Here is a 27123-nt window from a genome sequence, read left to right as displayed (position 1 = left end):
AATAGCGATTTTTATTTAGCCTGTGGCCTGTCAAAATGATCTTAGCATTCACAGCGCAAATTAATTTAGTCTTTTACGCAGTGGAGAAAGTGACAGCGCAAAAAAGAAAGTGCGTCCAAATTCACCCATTCTCAGTTGAACTACTCGCGAAGTAGCCTATTCATCACACAGACATCCCAAGTATCACATGAAAGGGCTTTTTCTCAGCTTTTAAACGATGTTAGCCGATAATTGCTGTGTTGAACGGTTCGCGAGAAAAGTAAATAATATAATTCAATTTAATCATACATTCTACTGAAGGTTTTATGTCCCATGATCTCCCTACCCATTCATCTCGGTGGAATACTTTACGAACCCTTCTTTTAACACATAACAAACCATATATCAGAATAAACAGGAGACCTTACCGAACACAAAGGTGTAAAGCAGTCCCCTGTACAGTTAGCCGTTCCAGAGTAATCCAGTTTTGAATTTGCAGTAAAGTTCGACATACATGGATGTCTCCAAATTTGGGCTTTAAGTTTTACAACGTGTTTAAATTGTTCCACATGATTTCATAACGGGCCAAATACAAAATAAATGTTACAAATATCGCCTAGATATTGGTAAATCAGAGGACAGCTGACAGAGTTTGTGAAAGTAGCCTTAATGATCACAAAATGCTAAGCATGCATCTGGCTATTTGAGTTTCTTAAAGCTGAGCTGCGCTTAAATTGTTCAATACATGATTTCATAACAGGCCAAATATAAAATAAATGTTATATATAGCCTAGATATCTGTAAAGACTTTTTTAATTATTCAGACTGTTTCTAATGGCTTTCTTATTTGAAATGGTGTTTCTAATATTCAGTCTGAAATTCATTTACTCTCAAATAAATTAACATTATAGCTCACATTTTAAAACACCCTGACTATATGCCAGCATACACTGAAACATGTGCATTTTTGCATCAAGTTATGTTGATTTTACAGGACGAATATTGAAAAGCAACAACATGATTCTTAAATATATACAGCAGATACAGTATGCTCTGTGATTCCGTAAATGAAGCATGTCTATGACTGAAATACCATCATTTGTTCAAGTCTCTATGTCAGATATATATATATGCCACCCAGCTTTTTAGCAAATAATACTGAATGCAAGAACTCTGACTGTTCACTGTCTGACTGATCGTAGCCTTATTACAGTAGTATGACGTAAATATTTGGAACCTATAAAGCACAGTGGAAGTCCACCGACAGACACAAAAAAGATACTAGATGAAAGAGATTGCTATGCCAGCATAGTTGTCTCATTGTCCCTTCTCTCCGCCACATCAGAGAGTCTTCTTAGTTCCTCTTTGGTTCATAAGACATTACCCACTTATTGCAACCCCCCAAACCCCATCCTCCCCCTCCCTTGCAAATGCCACACGCCAAGTATTGAACAACGTCTTTCCACTTTCCACTGTTCGTCCTCCCAGGTCACTCCCACATCACCCTTGTTGGACCCGAGAGGTAAAGAGTCTCTGGATTAGTCTAAGTGCTTGTTATGGGTAGGGCTGGGATCCTGCATCAGTAGACTTTGCCTCTAGGGGGCGTTGTTTTTCAACACCTCAGTTTCACCCTCATCTGCCTCACCGTCCTTCATCAGCGGCTTGTACTTCCTCTTGAAGAACCCAAGCTGGAAAAGCAACACCATATTTTAGCTTAGCATAACATTTCTATATATGAAGAGTTCAGATGCAAAACCCTCTAAACGCCACCTCTGTCAAAAATCATGGTGAGTGAATGCTCTCCATAGTATATGTTAATTATGATAATTTAGCTTCAAACACCTCTAAATACTCTATTCCTGGTCTGAAATAATTATTTGTAGGCAAAAACCTATAGGTTATTTAAAAAAGTTAATTGAAAAGAAAAGTGGTCAGACAGATTTAAAGGATTTTGCATCTTAATATATATATATACACACACATTCACACTATATACATACATATATATTACCTGTATTTTTTCACTAGTGCAAAAGTCACAAAGACTATAAACCAAAAGATCAATATACATTATATCCCACAAATATGTTCATATATGAGCAACAGACTTAGGGAAAATGTACAGAGAAAATGAACAATATTCCACCTTCCATAGTACTGCCGTCGCTATAGCCAGAAGAAGCAGACCACCCAGCACACTCCCCACGATGACTCCAACGGGCACATCGCCTTTCCCGCCAAGTTTGCTGATGGTCACTTCAACCTATAGAGGTCGGAGAGAACAACATTCACAAAACAGACACCTGCTATGAGTACTGTGCATCCTTTAGCTGTTCATTTCGCTCTGTGCTCTGAAGAGGGCAGTTTACACCAATAGTACATATAGGTACATGATCTCACAAATGCATGTTTAATACATACACAGGTAACTTTTATGCTTTAAACGCTATGCAATACAACCACTCTTCTCTATCTCATACATTAGTCTAAAAAACACTATTGTAAGAATCGTAAGATGAGTAGAACACTAAGTACAGGATGCTTGTTGGTGTGGACCTACCTCACGGTGTTTGTCTGTAATCACGATCAGCTCTGGCTGGGCAGTCTCCATGTCAGCACTTACACTGAGAGTCACGGCCTGAAATGATGCCTGTACAGAACAAAACACAAAACTCATAAACAAATCACCCATATAGCTTAAACAAAGCACTTACTCATGTATAAGGGGAGGACACCAACCTCAACCTTTATTTGATATACTGTATACCTCATGTCAAGTCTCTATATGTTTAAGTTTTATATGTCAAAGCACCACAATTTATACATTTTTATCCAAGTAAAGGTAAGTGTTGGTTACTTACAGAAGCAAAAGTGCCTTTCCATATCCGTGCTGTCACATTCACAAAGTACTGGCTCTTGATGGCCAGGTCTTTGAGGACACATTTCATTGATTCACACGTCGAGGTCTTACAGTCCTACAGATTGAGCAAGAATATTTAGCACAGGATGGACATTTATGATGTATCCTTCAACAATCTCCCCAAGCCTAGCCTAAGTTGTATAAATATGCATTAAGCCTTCTCCCCAGTCCCAGTAAACATGTGGCAATTGCTCCATGCTCGCTAGCTAAGCCACTTTTTAGAGTTTAACACGGTTTTAAACTTGCGTTGAGTTGAATATGTCACGTGACTTCTTACTCCCCATTGCTGTGTCATCAGCACCTCTGGTTTAATCTGCTATAGTGCTTTACCTTGATCTCATTTGCTGTGTCTTCAAAAGTTTTCGTATCATCCACTAAAGGGCACCTGTATGTGCGTATTAGCAGAGCCGTATATGTAGAGGGTTGGCCCATAACCTACATACCTATGGTTTGGCCAACTAGGGAAGCTATCCTATTATGCGATTGGTTCCGAGGCGGTCACATGGTTCTTAGACACCATGTTTCATACCAACATTCATCAGATCTCCATTAACATAGCACAGTGAATAGTGGACAAAATATAATAAATTGATATTTGAAATTGATAATAAAAATATAATTAATTATAAAAAATAAAAAAAAAGGCCAACTGTTGTGCGTATGGCTGCAGTGCAAGACCGGGAAGCGGAAAACTGTTGTTTATTGTCAGTAAAGTTTAGGGGAAGTAGGAAGTAATGTTAGGAATCTCTGATCAATGTGATTGGTAAGGCTGGACCAATGATTTCAGTTAAAGCCTGTCGCGCAAGTGTTGCAAACGTTTACCAATCGAGAGTCACCAGACTCTATTCATTTCGTGAATGAGTTTGGATTATTCCAGGCTACTAAAGCGCAGCTCAGCTAGCGCATAACTGACAGAGCAATGGGCCCCCCATGTGTCCAGGCTGAAAGGACCCTCACACCAAGTTCCAGAAATTACGCCTATTTATTGGTATTCCCTAACAATCAACAGTCAACTTTAGGCGGGTTTCTGAAATGTAAACACACACACATACATTGTGCACATACTGTACTCACCAGTTTCTCCATGTCCCCGAAGGTCTCTTTGGTAAAGGTGGCTGAATGAGGACTGGACCCTATCTTCAGTGGGTCGATCAACCTGCTCCCATCACAGCTCACTTCACTGGGCTGGGGAGAGGGCTAACATTAGACACGATCTAGCTAAACCACTATGCTACAGCTCCTACTGTATACTCTCAACAGCCAAGATAAATTAGAATATAATCTCTGAGAGCCATATGACAAAGACACAATGGTATACAATCTGACTCAGGAAAATGTATGTATCTATAAACTACTTTGCCAACTAAAAGGGATGTTGCAAAATAACTTTGATGTTGCAAAATAACATTTTTTTTTTTGGGTTACCTCCCACACATTCTGTAGCATGTCATCTATAGTAACGTTGATGCATCATCATGGGAAAGAAGCATGCGCTCGTACCTCACTTCCACATGGAAAACTCTTAGATTACACACATCATAACATAACATGCATTACTGTGTGCTGGAACAACTTACTGGTGCAGTCTTCACTCCAGTCACGTAAAGCAGTGGATTCCCTCCTTTGGTTTTGGTTGGCATGGAGACAGTAAGATAGACTAGGTTAACTGGAAAGTTGACTGTGGAGGCCTGTTGGGGAAAAATACTACATATCACCCTATGCTGTGACTGCAGAGAATATGACTAGGCAATCCATGTCAATATACTCTACTCATTCATTCAATTATATGCAAAACACTTTTCAGTAAATATTACCTTAAATCTGCATTATGAATTTCAGGTCTAAAACTATTGAGCAGGCAAACACATTTCCAACCTTTTCTGCCTGGCTCACAGTGCATAACTACAGAGTGGGAAACCCAAGTGTGTTTATCTGCCCTTCACATGGCTGCATACCATTGATATGAATGTGAAGATCATACCAAACATAGCTGTTTATAAAAACATACCTCAAAAAGTGGCAAAATTGTTATATAGCGTTGCTTTAAGTGAGCTTATAGCATACCATGTGTCCATAGGTTTGCATGTAATTAAGTATATGCAAAGAGAAGAAGGCAAAACATTTTGGGTATACTCATGTCAGTGTCAAGTGTATTTACAAACAGGAAATCAAGTCTCTCTGTACTTTTATTTGATTTCCCACCTCCTACCTTCAGCATGAAGTTGAATTCAGGGCCAATGTCATCATAGCTTGTAACAGTAGTCTTGACACCGTCTTCCTTTTCAACCACATAAAAATTCATGTTGGCCTCCCTGGTAAGACCAAAGCAAGACAACAAATGAGTTGCAAAGCATTTTTTTCTTAACAACCTTTATTTCATTGTCATAGTAGTGCACAGCTGACTTTAGACTAGCCAAAAGCTAAGCAACACTCAAGTAGGAGATGTCTGACTTTGTGGTCATACCTGGTGATAATGATCTCCGAGTCATACTGCACCGGAATAGAGAGAGACACCTTGTTATCTGTGGGAGTTTCTTCTTTGCTGTCACTGTAAGAAAACAGAGAGACTATTGGTCTCATGTTGGTTGAGGTTGGTTAAACTTGTTGGCAGTGATGCAGCCTGGGAACTGGAGCATCATTCACACATAAACCATACTGAAACTACCACAGTGTCTAGTGGCAAGCACATTATGTACTTCTAGGCCATAGCCAACTCGCTATCTGAAACATACAAGCTTATGCTCAAAAGGTCCACCACCACATGTTCAATTTCCTTAAAGAAATAAATGCAGATGAATACTGTACATAGAAAGGTGATGAGGTATTTTCATTTTTATTGCAGTTTGAAGATGAGACTTCAAAAGACAGGTTTTGAAATATGTTTCAAGTAGAACATCCTTAAGCTGCTGATGCATGGGGCAACTTTTTGAGCAATGTTGCAGGGCAACCACATAACCAAAATAAATTGTTGCCCAAAGTCAACAGGCCAGAACCACAATATGGAACATTGTCCAGCAAATTCAAGTTTGTGTTGCTACTTACTTTGTGGCAAAACACATGTACTGTAGAGCATTAGACAATAGATTAATTAAATATTAACCAAGTTAGATTTTGCAAAACACTAATAGAAACACAAGCTCTAGGATATATTCTGTAGATTACTTATAATATATGAAATGAGAAATGTAAAAGAAAAGCAACTGTTACAAATTAATATTAAACATTTACCTTTGGGCTTCAAAGTTAACTCTGGCTTCTTTTTGCAGTTGGTCAAAATTGAAGTCAAAGATTAACTCAAATGTCACCTGTAGACAATGAACACAATCATTAAGTTCTAGTAAAAATATTGTTTGTAAGTGTAATTAATGTGCATTATGCTAATCTTTGTCTAACCGTTTGGTCTTTCTCCAGAGCAGGGTAGCCCACTTGGCAGTACAGGCTTTGAGATTCGGCCACTGCCGTGCACTTCACCTCTGTGCCGTCACTCTGAAATAAAATGCACATAAACCTTCTTTTCAGTATGGATGCAACACATTGGACTGTATCTGACAGCATATGGGAGTAAGAGTCCAGGGTCCATGAAGCACTGATCCCACTGATCCACCATTTAGACACAGGAGGAAGTAATGGCTCAACAGTCTACAACTAGGTCTGGGTGTGATCTCTGACATTAATATATAATATATTAATTAATACATCAATATACATAGATAAGATAAGTCTCCAACATCAATATACAACAGGAAAAAAGACACTGTTCTAGAACATAGCTGACATGAATATATTTTACAGTTGTACTTTGAGGTAGCTACAGTAGTACATAAAGGATAGTTCATATGGGCAGTACATGTGTTAAATACATACAGGCTGTGTGATGGAGGCGTAGAAGAGGTTCTTAGAATATGTGGCGGAGACTCTGGCGTTGTAGGCATTCTCCTTCTTGTTGGTCACTGACACAGTGAAAGACAGTATTCTGTTCTTCTGGCTCACCAACATGGGAGAGGAACTGCACAACATGACAAAGCCCAGACATTATGTTACACAACAGTAACTAATCTTGTGTAGCCTGGTTAAGATTCTTTGTAAACTTCGTAAATGGCAACACTCTGAACATGTTCCACACAGCTCTACATGACTGAAGAAGCCTATTGATTTTCAGATACACATGTATGTGATACGTATGTGATACAAGCACTTTAGGTAACTGTATAAGGAGCATTTCCCTGAAATGGCTGACCACCCATTCATCAAATCATGACATGTACAGTGTCCTGTTTTATGGGAAAACAATGAGGCAATTGAGTGAGGGAAACCCTAAAGGCCTGCGTCCTTAAACAGCATACATGTACAGTATGTAAAGTCAATCAAAAGGCCAGTTAAAGACTGCTAGAACATTACAACGTGCTGTTGTTATTGTGAGTCTGGAGTTTTCAGCAAAGCCTTGGCTGTATGTAGTTAAATTTTTAAAAAAGACTTTGTTAACTTTATTAAGGGTGGTGTCATTGCCCACATTAAACCCTAAAAAAGTGTACAATTTTCCATGGACTTTACTGTCTTTCTTTGTTAGCTACACTTCCCTGACTGGATTATATTAGATTATACTACATAGTGATAATTTATTCCATCCAGCAGTATCTTACATGACAAGAAAAATGCAGAACAAGAACACACGGAACAATAATGAAACAAGTGCAGCCTTGCACACTGTCTATCCACCACAATTGTACATGGAACTGTCTATATGGTCGAGTGCACTCATTATGTTGATGCCATTTCTCCAGTCACTGGTCAAGTACACTAACTTTCCTGTTGACTCACCTTGACTGCTGTCCACTCCTCTTCACACTCAGCTGCAGGTTGCTCACACACACGTCGTCTGTGCCACAGTCCTTGGAAAATGGGATCTGAGCCAAACAAAGGAAATGCATTCAACCCTGAGTATTTTTACAAATGCACTTGATCGTTTTATGTCAAATTAGCTCAGTGCATTGTGTACAAACAATAGATTGGAGAATAACCAAATAAATCAAATGCATAATTCTGCCAGGCTGGTATTTAGTTCTACTTAACCGCAGACACTCACAAAGAACTCCCACGCATTTTTACTGAATGCGTCCAAGACGGGATTGGCGTCTGGATTCTGGAGGGCGATGTCCACTCGCAAAGCAACAGAACTGACAAAGTCAGGCGCCTCCTGCAAGACAGTGAAATAAATGTGTCAGTAACTCCTGTCTCTCTACACAAGCAGCATCAAGCATGAACAAACTTTGACAATAAGAGTAATATCTTTGTATTGTTATATCACTCAAATGTTACATACTGCATCAATTTACGCATGTGAGTTTACAGTAGAACAGTGTGTATTCCTGCATACCTGCACATAAACTATGTGGTCTTCACACAGTGGCTGCGTGGTGATGCGTATGTCTTTCTGTACAGTGCATTCTGAGTTACTGAACTGGCCTCTGGAACTGACTCTGGAAGACTGCAAGTCCGCATCCAGGGTGAGGTTATATGTTACGGCTTTAGAAAAAAGATTTGTGGGTAAAAAAGACGAGCTTTATATCATGGCAGTATCGTGTGCTAGAATACAAAGGCATGAGTAACTTGTATTCTAGACTACCACTCAGATTACTGTCAAATTTAGAGAATCTGAATCATTTGTCTGTACTGTCCATCTAGTCGCATCTCAAAAAATTAGAATATCATGAAGAAGTCCATTGCCTTGTCCAGACAGAAAGATAAAAGGCTCTGGAAACCATTAAATTAAATTAAAACAAAACAAAAAAAGGCTTAAAATATTTCACTTGATGTGTATTGCTTCTGGATTATATGACATTTCATGACATTCACCATTTTTTGAGATGCATCTGTATGCCTCAAAATGCAAGCCCAGATAATAAAAACAAAACAGTGCAAAAAAGAAAGTCATATCACATTGTGTTCACAGTGCAGTGCATTTCAGTGCATGACGGGACAGGCTTACCCACTGGTCCTACAGGCCTATTGGGCCTGAAGCTGGCACTGAAACACACCCTGGCAGTGAAACACGAGGCCTGCCTTCCGCCTAAGCGGCAGTCCTTTTTCAGGATGCTGATCTTGTCAGGCGTGAAGGAGGCCTGAGCAGTGACTGCAGCCACGCCTCTGGACCTGAAGATGGGAGGAGAATTAAAGAGAACCATTGCGTGTTAATCTGGTCATATTAATGCAATACTGTTAGCTAACATGTGATAATGGAGTGGCTTAGTGGTTAGAACCATTGTGTGTTAATCTGGTCATATTAATGCAATACTGTTAGCTAACATGTGATAATGGAGTGGCTTAGTGGTTAGAACCATTGTGTGCTAATCTGGTCATATTAATGCAATACTGTTAGCTAACATGTGATAATGGAGTGGCTTAATGGTTAGAACCATTGCGTGTTAATCTGGTCATATTAACGCAATACTGTTAGCTAACATGTGATAATGGAGTGGTTTAGTGGTTAGATGTTAGCTAACATGTGATAATGGAGTGGCTTAGTGGTTAGAACCATTGCGTGTTAATCTGGTCATATTAACGCAATACTGTTAGCTAACATGTGATAATGGAGTGGCTTAGTGGTTAGAACCATTGTGTGTTAATCTGGTTTTATTAAAGGAGAAGTCCGGAGTCATGACCCATGAGTTTTCCCCCAGATCAAGCAGTGTAGCTGCCTTGCTAACTCAAACTAGGTAGCACCGTTTTTGTTTGTTTCTTTTCGTAACGGCAGTACTCGGTGACCTAGACAAAACGAGATCTTTGTGAAAAAACTCCGAACTTCTCCTTTAATTTGAGGCCACTCAAGGAAAAATGGTATAAGAAGACACAGCTGGATGGACCCTCTCTTCACTTAGCCATTAATGTGGAGGGAGGGAGGAGGAGTGGGATCACATTGGTGATGGAGAACACGTAGACCTTCCCCAAACTAATCTACTATTCCCATGGCAAATCAACACAGCTGTTCCTCTGCTACATTTGGAATCATGGGAAAGGAAAAACCAACCTAAATGTCATTGGCCATGGAATATCTGGTACTCAGCATATGGCCTTTAGCATTCCAAATCTGCACTTTTACAATACATCATACATGTACACACATATATTTAGAACATTTAATAGCAATACATGTAGATTTATCTAATAGCAATATTTAAATGTATGGTCTTCATGGTGTGGACTCACCATAGCTGCACCACCTTCCCATAAGCTCCTACTGAGATGTCTGGGATGGTGTCTCCGTTCATGTCTCCACTGCCATCCAGAAAGCGTCCAAAGTACTGCAGCGCAGGGTCCACCTTCAGCCCCACAATTCTCTACAACAACCAACACCATGACGTGACTACTTGGAGCACCTTAATGACAACCATGAATTACCATTTACATTACCATTACATGAATTAATGAAACTATTGTTACCTTTAGCTGCTGTGATCAAATAGCAGGTAGCAGTTAATGCTTTTGTGTTCCACAGGATCTGCCTAAGAAGAGGTATTTTACAGGTATACCTGTGAGTGTTGCATTCGGATAGTGGTCTTGTCTCCAAAATAGACGTAAATGACTCCATGGCTGTTGTCCTCCAGAGGTGCTCCCACCACAACGTCACTGAAGCCATCCAGGTTGAGGTCAGGCATGGCAGAGATGGCCATCCCAAATCGGGCGTTCTCCACAGCTGAAGAACCGACTAGGATGCCCTGGTCACTCAGAATCCCCTAAAATGATCAATCTAAGGCTTAGCCCATATATAATATCTACAGACTATACAACAGAAAATATATAATTTCTGAAAGCTACAGGCCTTCACAGTGCAAACAATCAGAGTCTGTCTGCCAGTAGATATCCCCTCTGATTCAGCAGAACAGGCAGCCAGAGCTATTCCCTTATATGACAGTGGAAGTTGTGATGACTCCTCAATTCCTAAACCAATATTTTTGTTTCGACCACTAGATTATTTACAAAGGGACACTTTAAACAGTGATCTAATTGAATGGTTGAAATTCTGCTTACAGACTACTGCCCTGTATTTCACAATATTTTCTCTGGCACCCTGCCCGCTCCATCCATGGTCTTGATAGAGCTCCTAAATGCTCCTGGCTGAGGGGATATCCCGGGCTTTCTGCTGGGTAGTTAATAATAGCCTTTCTTTTCTTGTGCTTTTGAGAGCATGAATAAGTTTGCTTCCTGACATGGAACAAATGGGAAAGAAAGCTCAGTAGAACAAAGCTCAATTCCTCCCACATTCCAAACTTATTTATTACAAAGCTTTTTTTTTTTTTTTTTTTTTAAGGAACTAATCTTTCTGAATCAGTCCTAAATCAGATATATCAGATTTACTCTAATATGCCATTGAAAAGCTCTGAAGGAATAGATCTTTCGTAGATTTTTGAAGAACTCAACCCAACTCAGTCCAGGGCTGGGGGAGGATCTGGGTTGTCATGGAGACCCATTTGCCTTATTCAGGTTGCGGCCGTTGTAAACCAAAACAAGGCTAATGGGTACACAAACCATGGGATTGTTGTGTTCTATGCATTCGCCAGTAGATGGCAAAAATCCATTAATGATATAGTCAGTGTACCCTGTAGCCTCTTTTTGGTTTACACAATGGCTGCCGCCTGAATAAGGCGAATCGAGGGCTGTTTGATCAATGACAGCACAGGGTTCTAACTCATGATGGTGAGGATGTGACCCATAGGCTCTTACTCATGTTGGTGATGATGTGACAAACAGGCTCTTACTCACATTGGTGATGGAGAACACGTAGACCTTCCCCGTCTCCTTCTTGTCCTCACTCATAAACATGGGCGCTCCCACCAGCAGCACATCCGTCACGCCATCTTTGTCCACATCCACAGGACACAGCACACTGCCAAAGTAGGAGCCCACCTACAAAAGAAACACAACAGTCAAAGCAGAGTGTTGAAAAATAACCAGATGCATAATTGACCGTCAACCGATCAATCAGTGTGATAAATTAGAATTCCAATATATGTTGGCAATTCCAATATATGCATCTTTTTCACATGCATTACAAATATTTCATTACATTGTGATGAAATAGCCCAAATTACAGCATGGCCAAGTAAATGTATAGTGTGACACAGATAAAAGGTGTTAGGTGTTTTAAGCCCCCGACGTTGTCTTCCAGGCAGCACTGCATGAAAGGCACTAGGGTTAGGCAAGGATTAAGGTTAGGGTTAGGTGCCTTGATGTCGTGGTCACAGCGCTGCCTTGAAGTCGACGGTGGGGGCTTAAAACACCATCGAGCCAGATAAAAAGCAATGCTATAGACTGGATTGTGTCCATGAATCGCACTGGTGACATGACGACCATGAATAATCATTTCCAGTCATGGTTGTCACAACAGATTAACTAGGACCGTTTGGCATTCATGGAGTTACCTGAGTCCCCCTCTGGGTGTCTATGATGGAGGCCTGTGCTGAGCTGTCCAGTGTGTAGACCACGACCAGGCCAGAGTGGTTCGCCCGCGGGGCTCCAGCCACAAAGTACTCAGTGCTGCCGTGCCTCAGTGATGTCACAGAATAGCCTGAGGGAGCAAAGAAAGTACTGGTCTCAGCGGACAGGACAGTAGAGAGTGTGACAGGAAGCGAGTGGGAGAGAGACATGGGGTGGGATCAGGAAATGACCCTGGGCAGACTTGAACCTATCTGTTTTTTTTTTATCTTGTGGCAAGATATCAGCAAGAAATTACCACAGAAACATTGCACTCTTAAAACAAATGTGTTAGAACAACAATTCTGTTGTCCCTATTTGGACATAGAGATGTGTTAAAAACAACACAAGTTGTGTTGTTTTCAACACATTTGTTTTAAGAATGTAGAAAGTATATCTGGAATATTCCATCCACTCCCCTCACCCAGATAAGAACTGTGGTTCCTGTCATCCAGAGTGGTTTCAAAGACTTTCTGGGGCAGCGTGTCAAATTTCTGGCCTGTTTGATGAACAACCGTTCCACTCCACCCATACGCTCCCACAGCTCCAAACATCAGGCTATCCTGCAACAACCACACCAGAGTGAGCCACAGAGCCCCTTTAAACATGAGAATACCGCAGAATTGAATACAGTATACACAGGTAAGGCATTGCTACAAGCAATATTAGTATTAGTAGTACAGTATGATAGTCACATAATATTTGCATATAAAGTCACATCGATATTCATTTGCTCCCTTTAATCAATCTGAATGGAATTACAACTGCTGGTTGAAAGAAGGTTGTATATTTTAACAACAAACAATACAAGCATTCCATTCAATGAGAAAAATGTAACTTCAATATATCATATGTGAATGTATGGTTGTTGTGGTGATGGGTAATGGGAATAAGGGAATAGCAAAATACCTTTTTACTGGTCTGATAAGCACTGAAACCAACTTGGGCAAACTCCATCTGGAAATTACTACCCTTGCCAGTTCCTGCAGACACCATGACCATAACACACACACACACACACACACACACAGACAGGGAGAGAGAGAGAGAGAGAGAGAGACATACATCATACATACAGACACACACACACACACCGCAGTCATGGCTAATTAGAAACAATATGGTAACTACAAACAACCACAGTTTATTTTTGACCACTAATCATAGCTAACAACAATTAGCATGTCTGAGAGCAGATGAGAAGGAAAGCAAACAAGGACACATACCCTCTATGTTGAAAATGCGTTCTCCCAGGGTTCCTGCTATCTTCAGCAGGGCTGCTTCCTCAGACACATTAAAATAGTGTCTGTCCGTTGGGGTGCTGGCTATAGACTTGATTTCTGCAATGAGAGTTTTGGGATCTATGCTGTTTCTGTTGTAGTAACCAAGGACCTGAAATGCATGAAAAGTATCCATCATCAATACTGAGCAAAATGATTAAAAGCCTTCATGTCACTCCTCTCTTCTTCTTTACATGCCCATCCCCACCCATCAGATCAGGAACCTTAAAGTGCATGACACTGCAAGAGAGTTTGGTGTGGATGAACTTGACTAGCCTGCACAGAGTCCTGACCTCAACCCCATAGAACACCTTTGGGATGAATTAGAGTGGAGACTGAGAGCCAGGCCTTCTCGTCCAACATCAGTGTGTGCGAGCTCACCAAATGCACTTCTGGAAGAATAGTCAATTCCCATAACAACACTCCTAAACCTTGTGAAAAGCCTTCACAGAAGAGTTGAAGCTGCTATAGCCAACCCAACTGCCCCATGGGGACAATAAAGTTACCTACTACTATAGCTGCAAAGGGTGGACCGACGTCATATTAAACCCTATGGATTAAGAATGTGATGTCTCTTAAGTTCATATGCGTGTCAAGGCAGGTGTCCCAATACTTTTGGCAATATAGTGTAGCATACAATCATCTAGACCATTGGTTCTCAAAGTGGGGTCCGGGGACCCCCAGGGGTCCGCAGCACATTGTCAGGGGGTCCCAGACAAAGTTTGCTACAAAATATGAAATTGTCTTAAATGGCGAAAAATGCTACAGTATCAGTATTTGCCCAATTGATCTGCTGATACTGTACGTTACATTAATACGTCAAAACACTTTACTATTAATTAACCGCCAACAAAATGAAAGTTATGTGAAGCAAACACTATGTGTTCAACACAATAGGCCTACATTTGACAAAGAAACAACAATCCTTTAAAAAAATCCCACATACTGTCAAAGTTTGCTAACATGACTATTGTGGTATTAGCACTCTGTGTTTTTACAATACATATAACATAAGCATCTAACAGAAAAAAGGGTATACAGCTACATGATTAACTTAAGTTTTATGTGTTGCGATTATGAGGGGTCCTTGGAGAATTTTCCACTCCATGAGGGGTCCCCGGCCCACAAAAGTTTGAGAACCCCTGATCTAGACAGACACACCATCAAGATGTATAAATAGCTAGAAAGTGATCTTCAGTCTCCAGTCTTCAAGGGATCTCTCTTTACTGTATCATGTGTATAAGTAGAATGTTGCAAAACTCCACAGATATAAGAATGATCACTAGATGTTAGGATAGGTTAGGTCACATGGTAGGGAGAGTACTGACTGACAGGTGGGGCTTCAGTGATATCACTACCTGTGGCTAATTGGTAAAGGCACACCTGCGCTGGGAGGCTGGGTGATTGTTTTTTTGGGTAGGCCTCCTGCAGAGGCCTGGGGACATGTGTTTTTGTTTGCCATAGGAGCTAAAGGCAAACTGGAATCCCCTCACTTTGGTAAATATTTTTGGATTGTCACCACCTAAAAGAAAACTGAACAAAGAACTTGATGATTGTGCTGGCCATAGCACATGGTTGGTCTTAGAGCCATGGTTGGTGTTTGGGCTGTGGGAGCCACAGGTAAGGGACCTCTCACAGGGATCTGCCAAGCTGATGCGCACACACACATCCACACGCTAGGTCAAACTTCCACACATTTCCATCACATAGGGCTAGTGGATAGGATTAGCTGTTGTGGGGTTTCAGTTATACTCTTTTACGTTGCGAATTGCGGGAGGCTTTTAGTGCTTATAGTCAGTGATGCCAGTAACGCGTTAGTCTATTTTGACCGCTTTTTTCGGTAACGAGTAATCTAACGCGCTACTATTTACAAACCAGTAATCAGATTAAAGTTACTTATCTAAGTCACTGTGCATTACTATTTTTGTCATTTTCTTTAGTAAAAAGATATATTCTTTGCTTTCTTCTTGTCTCGGGGATTAACTTGGTCTGCTTTGCTAAATCAACCAATCAGTTTTCAGTGTAGGTGGGCTTATATCTCTTTTCTCCCGAACTTAATTAATCAGTTCAGTCAGTGTATCTAGAAACAGGAGCGTCATGGCAGAGTCAGTGCCCCTCAAAAAGGAACATTTAAGACCCATTTCACATCAGACTACACAAAAGTGTACCCAATTGTCTCATAAGAGTAAAACATAATGATAGTCTTGCACACTGCACTGTTTGTAACAGCGACTTTAGCATTGTTCACGGCGGGTTAAATGATTGCAAAAGACTTGTTGAGGTGAGTTTAACAAGTGTAATTTCATTCGCATATTACTCAGGCCTATAATAGATGGCTAGTTGCCAAGGCTACATGAAAAGGCCAAACTACCAAAATCTACATATTTTACTATCACAATTTCTATCAATAGGCCTTCCTTATTTGGTGTACTGACTAGACATTATTGAACAAACATCTGAATTTCAGTATCTAAGTAGGTTAGGTTGGGATGTCTGCTATACATTTGTTGACATTACTGTTAAAATGCACTTCCAGTATAGTGAGTATTGGCAAAACCGGTTATCATTTTTATGTTGAGGTGGTGGGGGTGTTGTCGGCAGCTGCTGAAAGTAACTAATAAAGTAACTTGTAATATAACTTAGTTACTTTTAAAATCAAGTAATCAGTGAAGTAACTAAGTTACTTTTTAAAGGAGTAATCAGTAATCAGCACGAGATTGTATGGTTGAGCCAATCAGGACGCAGGGCGGGAGTTTCATAGATGTGACATAGCGTAGAAGCGACTGTGACTTATCAACGTCAATAGATGACGGACAAGTGGCTTATTCAATCATATGCAAGCATTTTTTGATTAGGCCCAGTCTTCTGAAGCAACACTCCAATGGATTGGTCCCAGATGGATGAGTGGAGCTAGGCGGAACGAAATTCATCTGGCGAGAGTCAGGTTAGGCCTCACCGCCTCATAACACTAGAACTTAGACATTATGACACATATCTTTACTCAAAAGTACATATACCACATTCATCAGATCCTATGTAAACATCATCATTCAAGGCCTTTAATTCTGATACTAAACTCTTCATTAAACCCCCTAGATATCCATTCAGTGTGAAAATCCACCATAGTTTTTAGTAAACCATATCCCCACCTCTTTCACAGCTTCTATATTATTTTAGTGAAAAATGATCCTATGGTTATGGACTTGCTCAATTTTGGTTTTCAGTGTCCAGTTTAAAAAATATCCACTTACAAGTGAATATTGGATACAACAGGTAATTCTGGGAAGTTTTTCTCCCTTTTTCTGTTCAGACATTCCGTCTGAGATCTGTTTTTAAGACGGTTGTATCCAAAAAGTTTTGAGTAAACATTGGCATATTATGGAAACTGATCCTACACTTAAAAATGTGTTTAAGAAACCACCACGGGTGTTTAAGAGTGTAGTGTTTACGAGACCACCTAATCTATGGAATATGTTGGTAAGGGCAGAATTTTGTTTGTATAATATGCCCAGCTCATCCCCACTGCTAATGTTCCTTTCCCGGATTTCCTACTGAAAAAAAATTGTTGCAACAAAACAAATGTGGTCGCACTGTATTTTGTTTGTACAATTCCCATGTGGGCATGTCTGTCTGTACATGCAATCCAAAAGCTCTGTGCACAATCAAGCATTACATGTACAGCCGAATGGTTACAAATGATCCCATACTTCTCAGCCCATTTTACTTACAGCAATACTGAAGCGGGTGATCTTCCCCCTCTCACACGCTGCAATGACTTGGTCTCGCAATTCTTTGTCATGAGACTCCCCATCAGTCACCACCACCATTACTTTAGTAGCACCCGCACGACCTCCATTCTCAGGGAGAAAAGCATACCGACTGACACACAGACACACACGACACACACACACACACATGCACCCACACATATATGCACACACACACCATATATGCACACACACGGATAAAGAGGGTAAGGGTTGGATGGAGAGAGACATAGACAGATCATATTAATCTTCAAAGACTACTGTCATGTTTGTTTTTGCCGTGAAGCTCCAGGAGCTGGGAGGTGTATATGAAATAAGTACCTGGCATACTGAATGGCTGCAAATGTTCTGGTCTCCAGTCCACCTTTCTGTTGGATTTTGCCTGCAGCAGCTAGCATAGCCGATTTGGTTTTGTACGAATTCAATTTGAACTGGAACTCTGTGTCCTCCCCGTACTGCAGGACACTAACCTAAAAGAAAACGATTAAAATAGAAAACCTCTGTAAGAAAATGTGTCAACATAGTAATTTAAAGATAGAGAAGAGACAATTCTAACCCACCTGAGTGTTTTGGGGTCCAATGTCAAGGTTCTCCAAAAGTTTCACAAGAAAGTCAGCAACTGGCTTAAATGGATAGATGCTGTTTGAACCATCTAACACAATAGCTACATCCATTGGGCCTCCACATGCTGTTAAAATATTCAGTTGAAATGTAAAATTCAATAATACAGGCTGAGAAAAGTTATGAAATGAATTGAGTAGCACTCTCTGCATTGGTATTTTAATGAATATGCTCTGTACACTTTCTGCAAGTAAGGCCAATGGTTATTGCTCTGCTTAGTAACTATTAACCAAAAATGCATACCGGTACGCATGTTTTCAAAGTCCAAGTCACATTTATTATAATTGTACAGTACAGTGTTAAGAACTGTACTTAGGGTATAATATCAGTTGAGAAATGTACAGACTCTTACTTTGAAGGGCAGGAGCAAATGCAGGAAGTGAGCTGAATCGTGGGGTGACCTCAGCACACACCCCAGGGTAATAATACTGACTGCCACACCTCTGGGCCCAGAGTGGCCCACATGTCTGCAAGGGTCAACACACACAACAGTCAGAAGAGATTTAAAAATGATACGAAAGAACAGTAGGCCTAAGTTATTTTTTTATCAAACTTCACAGAAAGGAACATTACCATGAAATTGTCATTGTTTGCTGTTCGCATGAGTGTCAAACCCAGACTCATGTTGACGTTGACATCCATCACAGTCGGTACAGCGACTGTGTCTGCAAAAGGTGAAATGAATGAACTGCATCACTCATTACTGAAATGTCTCTCACATTGCCACAGGTTGTTTTGTAAATAGCTCTCTTGACTGTGAGAAGATAGATATATCAAATCCTGACTTGAGTATAGAAATGACTCACAAAACAGATTCTCAAGCGCTAAAATGAGTGGGTGCCTCTTTCACAGATGGCTAATGTCAGCAAAATTTCACGCAGCATTTTAAAGCATGCAGGACCTCTGGTGTTCCTCTTGAAAATGTCTGGAATGGGAGCAAGGCATTCTTACTTTGGAGATTCAGTCTCTCACAGTTGGATCCTGGGCCTGCGATCTCACACTTGTAAATGTCCCCTTTCCTATTGTCAGGGGTTCCACTCCAGGGAGAACCCACCAGCAGCCTTGAGGTCCGCACCAATAACACACATACACACACACACACACACCATGCACACACAACATATGCACACACACACACACACACACCATGCACACACAACATATGCACACACACACACCATGCACACACAACATATGCACACAATATTGTAATGTTTACTCCAGATTTTCAACAACATTTGTTTAATCTATTTAGAGTCAAGCATAGCAATTCAGTGTTCCAAATTTCCCACATAAGTCTGTAATATCCTGTGATGGCAATTGTTAAAAGCTTCCATCATTTCCTTAGAAAATTCTGAACAGTGTACACATTTATTTACAACTATTTTAATGTTGTATATGCATTATGATAAACATTAGTAGGATAAACATTAGGATATTCAAAATAACAAAAAAGAGAAACGACTGGAATCTCAAGGTGAAAACAATGGGAACCTCAAAAGTGCTGATGACATAAACTGTCAAAAAATAGTAGCTGCTATCAGACCACCACTAAGATCCAGTACTACATCCTCTTGTAAAAATGAGAGAAATAAAAATCAGATTGCAGCTTGTGTAATAGCTTACTTAATGACTAAGGCCAGACAGTGTAGGTGTTGTAGTAAACTCATTTAATTATGTGTGTAGTTGTCTGCAAAACTGCCCCAACCCACAGATAAAACAGATAAGCCTGAGTGGACAGACTAATGACACATCCCAAGAGACTAAACCGTGCATTCCTGGCGGTGATATCAGTGGACAGTTTATCACAAAAGCAAACTAGCAAGCTCACTCTAGGATTTGTTGACACCAGGAAGAGGAGTGTTTGCTACGAGTCATCTCTAAAAATGATGATCATGAATGTATTACCTGCACCAGCACCAGTACAGACATATCAACCTTTATCAATTTATTTACAGTCCTACTCAGGCAAGGTATTCACATTCTGTTACTCCTGACTGTCATACTTACACCCATGCACCCATATATACATAGGACACCCATACCCAAACATACATATACACCTGCTGGATGCCTTAGCACACACACACACACACACACAGAATCATAATGATCATGAATGTCACCATACAGATACACCCATACCCAAACATACATATACACCTGCTGGATGCCTTAGCACACACACACACACACACACACAGAATCATAATGATCATGAATGTCACCATACACCCATACATAATTTTCAGTATCCAGTACCCATTCATTACAGATCTGTGTGTGAATACACTAGCATATACTCTATACACCTGTGTAACAACTCAAAACTAAGTATGATAACAGTCTTTAATTAGTCTCACTCTAATAGTGAACGGGAGGTTTTCCTGTTATAATGAGACAAATACATTATGCTGTTACTTTACGCTAAACAGGTATTCTAATATGCCTCAGAAAGAGACTAAACAGTCCCTTCCAAAGAAGTCTGGGACACGTCAATGCTCAGAAAGGGTCAAAGGGTTTAAGTATCACCTCAGTTTCAGTATGCGTGGTGCTGATCAGGGTCTTTTAACTTATCCCAGAGAATCGACTGACTCAGGTGGGGCATTGAGTCGGCTGTGTGGGTGTCTGAGGATTGGGAATGTGTGTCACAGGCTTGGCGTCTGCTCCCAGTTCCAGCACAAAAGCTCTCTGTGTCACAGGAAGTGGCTCATTTCAACGCAGAGGGCAAGCTCTTTCCTGGCCTTGTGACGCAACAGGGAATTTACTCTGCTGGGGGAGTTCCCACACCCTTGCTTCTCTTGCATGTCCCTCTTGCTTACTCCTCCTCAAAGCCAAAGTATACAGACTTTCAAGACTGCTCGGAATGCTCTGGATGTAATCTTAACAAGACCTCACACTCAGTAAACGTTTTATTTTTTCTTCTGAGCTAATGCAAACCTCAGTAATCCTGAATATAGCATTAATCAAGCTTAGTTCTTTTTTTTAAAATCTACTGTGTTCAAACAAAGTTTAGTGGTGAAATGTGGAGTATTTCGATGTTCAAAATATTGATGTAGTATCGAAACCACAAAGAAAACACAGCTGCATTTACATTAGGCCTGCTTTTATCCCAAGCAACTTACTATTGAGGAAGGAATGACAATCAAGTTCAAGTAGGTTAGGAAACTTGAGCAAACTAGCAATTCTACAGAATCTGACAAAAAGGGCTCACAGATAAAATAGAAGAAGTGTACAGTATTTTCGCCATGTTAGACGGGTTCAAAACAAAGATTCACACATGGTGAATGCTTTAAGATGGCTTGCAACAGCTGGCAACGACGTGCAACATTTAATCCACACCGCTGCAACTCTTTCTGCAACGGTTTTGTCTCATCGCAAATTTTTGGTGTGAATTGGGCATTAGAGACAGAAAGTGATCTCTTCAGAATATACATCTTCAGATGGGCATTTTACTGCATTTGTGTACATTTGTTCGCCCCTAAAAGTAAAAACAAATGCACAGGCCCACTGAAACCAAAATGCACAGGCGCTTTAGTATATACAAACAAAACTAAATAATTTCACATGACTTCACTCCACTGCAACAGGCACAGGAAATCATTTTAACCACAGATATGCTATATATATATATATTTATATATATAGCTTTCCCCAACATGTTAGACCTTATAAACTAAAGTCTACAGATATTTACCGCAGTTTTCCACCTTGAAATAAGTTTATGAAAGCTACTGAAAACATGAAAAGGGTAATTTGAGCAGGAGATGGAAATGGAGTTGCAAAGGCAGGGCAGTGTCCCTGGAGGGCCAGATAGAAAAGACGACATTCCCTCACTTGGAATCTGTAGGATGCAAGTACACTGACGGAAAAGGAGGAAGTGGTTCATGGCTAGATAAATGCAGTGAGAGGAACTACACAGCAATGATGAGTGTGTGTGTGTGTGTGTGTGAGTGGTATAAGGATATATGGATGTCTTGTATCAGAGGGTACCAAAAGAACACTAGCATGCATGTTCTGGCGTGATAGTGTCCATCTAGCTTAGACATGAGTGAGCATGGGGTACATATCTGCGGCGTGGATGGTGAACATCAAACATCCCACCAACCCTGCTGAGCAAGGCCATTTCTCATCAGAGAGGTGCCACTGGACACAGCCTGCGAAACCAATGCTCACATGCAGCAGGACTCATTTCAGTCTGCAGAGATGACTACAGGCTGATGCAACCTGCAACTTCCTTACATAGCTTTGCACTGTCTGATTCTCAAAACAAAGCTGTGAATATATAGCCTACTAACCTAGCTGGACAAATATACCCTCCTACACACATCCTGTGTTTGTACATTGATTGATTTTGCATTAAACACATAAACCTTAACATGGCAGTTGAAGGACTTGACATTTGATTGCTTGGAAATATATTAACAGCATGTTGTAATTCATACAATTGTTATGACCCTCTCTGGCTGTCTGTGCTACCGCGGAGCCTTGGCTGCCTGGAGACAGCAGAATGCTTGATTGCCAATTAAGCCACACCTGTGCGCAAATGGGCTTTAAAAGCGCACGAACCAGACACACACAGACTCAGGCTCACAACATACATTCATGCACGCACTCACTCACTCTCGCATACATTTCCCTTTCACTATACAACACACATCCACCACTCTCGCCCTGATTTTCCTGCCGGCGTTCCAATCACTTACACTCTCAACCAGATGATCCCACATCCCCTAGACATACTTTTGTGATACCAATGAATATTTGTGATAATTTCATTCAGTGTTCGTCTCCCTTTCATGTTTTCTGTCCACACGAGCCTGGGCCGTAACAATGCACACACACACACACACACACACACACACACACACATATATATATATATATATACATACATACATACACATACATACACAAACATACACAAACATGTTGAGGCCATACCATTTCCCTAAGTGATTGGTGAATTGCTGAACGGTGTAACCAAACTCCTCCACCGCAGGTCCAGAGAACACTTTGGCTCCTGACGTCCCTACATTAAAACTCTGGCAATGTGGAATCAACCAACCTGTGAAAAGAAGAGGATACCATTAATATGCATTGCTTATTATACATTCTACTCTTTATACTGAACAAGTAGCCTGGGTGCCATTCCAACTTAGTCCCTCCCACAACATTTGAGGTCGGGAAGTTCGGTCTGGCATTGCTCCAATGTGGAGCAAGTATGCTCGCCCTAGATCGGGCGGACCAATCAAATCGGGCTTTACGATGATGGAAAGGTGAGCAACATCGCCTGGTCTATCACATCATCTGAGCACGCTTAGATTAGGCTTATGTTTGAAACAAAAACGCTGTGGCTAGAAGGATACATGGCTTTTAAGACCCCGTATGGAAAATGCATATTATTTAATGAGGTTTTATCAATGAAAATTATTATTTCTGAAAACTTTGGCCAAAGTTGAGATGTGGGAAAACTGTGGTTTCACTTTCATCAAGGGAAAACAGCACTGTTGCATTGCGACATGTTCCCTTGTTCGATTGAAATCTCTGATTGACCACTTGTTCGAGGGATTTGCGACAGCCTTTCCCAGCTGTTTAACATGTTTGTAGAACTATTTTTAAAAACGGAGGGGATATAGGCTATCAGTTTTACCCTACTACGTATCTCTTAGATTTCGCTAATGAGTGTTGTAGGCTAGGAGTTATTGACGGCACTAACTTTTACAAAAGACCAGAAAACAATGTTAAGGCATTTGTGGAGAAGAAGAATGGTTCGTGTGTTTTCTTCCTACACCTCACGGTAAGCTATTTCGTTGCTCTGCTCTTGCAGAGGCATTCCCCCCCTGTATCGGTTGAAACACGCCCCATAATTATGTCCCAATGGAGCAGTATCAGACTCATATTCTGACTAGAATTGAGTATGACTACGTCAGGCTAGTGAAGAAGATTAACACACTCAATATCACCAAGTCAAATCATCTTGTTGCTTAGACAGAATGTGTATATATATATATACTCTTTTGGTCTCTGCATTTATCCCAATCCGTGAATTAGTGAAACACACACAGCACACAGTGAGGTGAAGCACACACTAATCCCGGCGCAGTGAGCTGCCTGCATCAACAGCGGCGCTCGGGGAGCAGTGAGGGGTTAGGTGCCTTGCTCAAGGGCACTTCAGCCGTGCCTACTGGTTGGGTTTCAAACCGGCAACCCTGCGGTTACAGGTCCGAAGTGCTAACCAGTAGGCCACGACTGTAATGTTTACAGAAGTGTAAACGTGTGGTGTTAACTTTACTGAAGGTGTAATAAACTTGACACTACACGTTGACAACATTACTCAGTCAAAGCAACAAAATTACTTGTCTAGATTATGTTGAGTGTGCTAATCTTTTTGTACAGTGCCATAGATATATACTACATGCAACTTGATACCATCAGTGCAGGATGATGAAGTGTATTTGTTTGCTTTTGTTTTATTGACAAAAATAAGTTGATAGTCTTCATTACCCTTTGTAGGAATGCAATCGAGTGCCTGGCCATAAAAATATATTATACAAAAACAGACAAATACTAACAGGGCAGCTTAAGTGATGGCGTCTTGAGATATGACATCATCAGATACATTGGGTGGAACTGGGACTGGGATTCAAGTTCTAGCATTGACGTGTATTAGAGATCACCAAAATCTGAACAAGCTGTGGCACGACCCTATCTTCCAGTCAGTAGTCTGAGGCTAAGACATGTCAGAGCAATGGCAACTTACAACTAAACATAGGGGCAGCAGAGACAGAGAGACTCTTATTAGTGCACTGCTGAAGATCACAAACAGTACTTATCACGCACAGAAGGATCAAGCCAGAAGGATTGCACCTCTATTTTTCTCTGACTATCATCCACAAGCCATCTATTCGACTCTCCAAAAAATATCTAGGAACAGGCAGAGTAAGGTGACTCATTGGCTCTTCAATGAACTTCCAGTACAGAACAACATCATCTACCTAACATGGTATAATTTTCTCATGAGAATCTCTCATGCATCTCTCTGTAGTGGGACATTCCGACAATCGTAGAACTTCTACACACAAAGGTCATCTAGGTTCAGAGCAGGACATGTTCAATTTTATTACCATGTACAAAGCAGAAAAGAGAGATGGAGGAAGAAAAAATGACAAGAAGAAGCCCTGCCACACCAAAGTGTTAGACTTAACACTGTGGTGAGCACACCAAGAGTATCTCTAGGTGTTACCAGGTTGATCAGCTACTCATTTATTGTCATAAGCTGACACTAATTGACATTAAATGAGTGGGAGCTTCATGAGGTCTTCAACTAGTGTTTATCTGCCAGCTCTTTCCTCCTACAGGGAGTGGGTGGCCCCCATCCTCCTCACCATAAGCATTTTTCTGTATACCACACAAAAACTAACATCAGCAAACACTGGAAGATGGCATAAATCAAACAAACCCAAAGCAAATCCCACAAACCAGAAACTCAATGAGGGGTATTTCTTTTTTCAAAACAGTGAGACAACATGCTGGCACATAATCATCCACTCCAGAGTTGCACAATAAGACACACTTCCTATGTTTACAAAGGTGGGTCACAAAGACACACCCCTAGACAATGTGAATACTTATGACTCAGCAGGGGTCACTCAACATCGTACTTGTAAAACAAAAATAAAGTTGGGGAGTAATAGGCAATGCAAACAGTTTCGTCCTTACTACTGCTGTTCCACACTCGAAACCCATGTACCATTCATCCACCATTCTAGAAGTCTGACGCTTTGAGCAGCCAGCCTTTTATTGAGGGTGTGGGTCTCAGTATATAGAAGGTCACTGTCTGATAATTCAGCCTTCATGGTTTCCGTTTTAATGCTGGCAAACAGATTGGGTCCTGCTGCAGAGTCGCTGAGTGACAAGTGTGGAGAAATTCGCCCCTGAGCTTGACCACCATGACGGAGGTCACCCATATGCTCACCCAGTGGGCTTCCCATCTGTCACCGTGGAAACGGGAATTCCAGGCAAAGGGCGAGCTCTGCGGCCAACAAAGAGGAGCTTTTTAAAGGGAATACGACAGTCTGGCACGACAGACATAGGAAACCAGCATGACAATGTGCCAGAGAGAGAGAGAGAGAGAGAGAGATTGTCATTGACCCTTCTAACTGCTGATTCTACTCCAATGTAGTTCCACACCACTGGCTGCTTTGTGGTCAGTAAGCTGAAAAACCCAGTTTAGATTCTAGCTCTGTGTGCTATAGTCAGGTGGATCTGCCTATCTGTCCTGGCCAACAGTAGCTGTTTTGGGACCCCTGACAATCCATGACAAAATGCTGTTAGTGAAGAGGTGAAAGGTGTTCAGGTATCGCCTCCAAAAAGTATATGGACTCGGAGGGTTGAGGGTCAATTGAACACATTTGTCAATTAATTACCTGGGCCTTTGATAACCTGAAAAGCATTTGGGTTATGCCACTGTTGTATTCGTGTAATATTAATGCAACTCCCCACAATCATTAGCTACTGCTAGATCTTTACATCTGTGAATCCCTACCGGACGACTGTTTTCGGGGCAGATGGTTAGACCCTATCTTGCCGATTTAGGTAGCATGTCGATCCGTGATCCGCCGATTAATGGCAGATTTAATTTCAATCAGTCCTAGCAACTGTTTCACATTTAAATGGGCTGTAAATATAGTGTACTTTTTTATACAACTGGCATGTTTAATTAAAATAAACTGTGAATTGACCTCAACTTTACACCAAAAGCCGATGTCAAAAAGGAATCCTACGCAACACACCCTCAACACCACCAACAGCAAGGTGCACACATACATGCATGTTGCGCATTTTTTTAAGATGAACACTAAGCAAGTCAAGAAACATTCACTGTTCCGGAAAGGCTGAACTTACATTGAATAAAAAGCAGCAACGTAAACATCTTGTGAAGAAATATGTCCATGTCCGAACGTCTGTGAGGGGTAAATAACTTTGAAGACCAAGCAGAACACAGACCACCAGACCACGCGGAAGGCGGACCAGCAGAGACTAATCGTGACGTAGACGAAGTTGCCTCACTCCAGGTAATGGCTCT

The 27123-nt window shown here is 41.0% G+C and overlaps 1 protein-coding gene across 1 annotated transcript; it reads right to left on the bottom strand.

Annotated features, from left to right (window-relative positions):
- Positions 1–708: 708 nt before the first annotated feature.
- On the bottom strand, positions 709–27082 carry LOC125305042 (integrin alpha-2-like). The gene is made up of 30 exons (XM_048259637.1): positions 26943–27082; positions 22980–23103; positions 18987–19096; positions 18609–18700; positions 18388–18502; positions 17975–18102; positions 17736–17884; positions 17376–17526; positions 13594–13759; positions 13277–13350; positions 12792–12930; positions 12316–12461; positions 11657–11800; positions 10426–10629; positions 10103–10233; positions 8886–9049; positions 8274–8422; positions 7983–8093; positions 7718–7803; positions 6764–6905; positions 6293–6385; positions 6128–6204; positions 5364–5447; positions 5109–5211; positions 4477–4587; positions 3974–4084; positions 2841–2954; positions 2540–2629; positions 2126–2242; positions 709–1667 (listed from the first exon to the last, which is right to left on the bottom strand). The coding sequence occupies exons 1-30, from the start codon at positions 26989–26991 to the stop codon at positions 1575–1577; spliced, it is 3567 nt and encodes a 1188-aa protein (XP_048115594.1). The 5' UTR covers positions 26992–27082; the 3' UTR covers positions 709–1574.
- Between the last annotated feature and the right edge of the window lie 41 nt (positions 27083–27123).

This window comes from Alosa alosa, chromosome 12 (genome assembly GCF_017589495.1).
Source record: "Alosa alosa isolate M-15738 ecotype Scorff River chromosome 12, AALO_Geno_1.1, whole genome shotgun sequence".
Classification (NCBI taxonomy): Eukaryota; Metazoa; Chordata; class Actinopteri; order Clupeiformes; family Clupeidae; genus Alosa; species Alosa alosa.
The sequence above is the reverse complement of the archived record's forward strand: the minus strand, read 5'-3'. Positions and strand labels throughout refer to the sequence as shown.

Bases quoted from the DNA above. Each gene is read 5' to 3' on its own strand.
- LOC125305042 (XM_048259637.1), bottom strand. From the start codon at position 26,991: ATGGACATATTTCTTCACAAGATGTTTACGTTGCTGCTTTTTATTCAA. The intron at 18,103-18,387 runs GTAAGAGTCTGT...ATATTTTAACAG, and splicing joins ATTTGCTCCTGCCCTTCAAA to CATGTGGAGGCCCAATGGAT. The intron at 9,050-10,102 runs GTGAGTCCACAC...TCCCATCTTCAG, and splicing joins GGGAAGGTGGTGCAGCTATG to GTCCAGAGGCGTGGCTGCAG.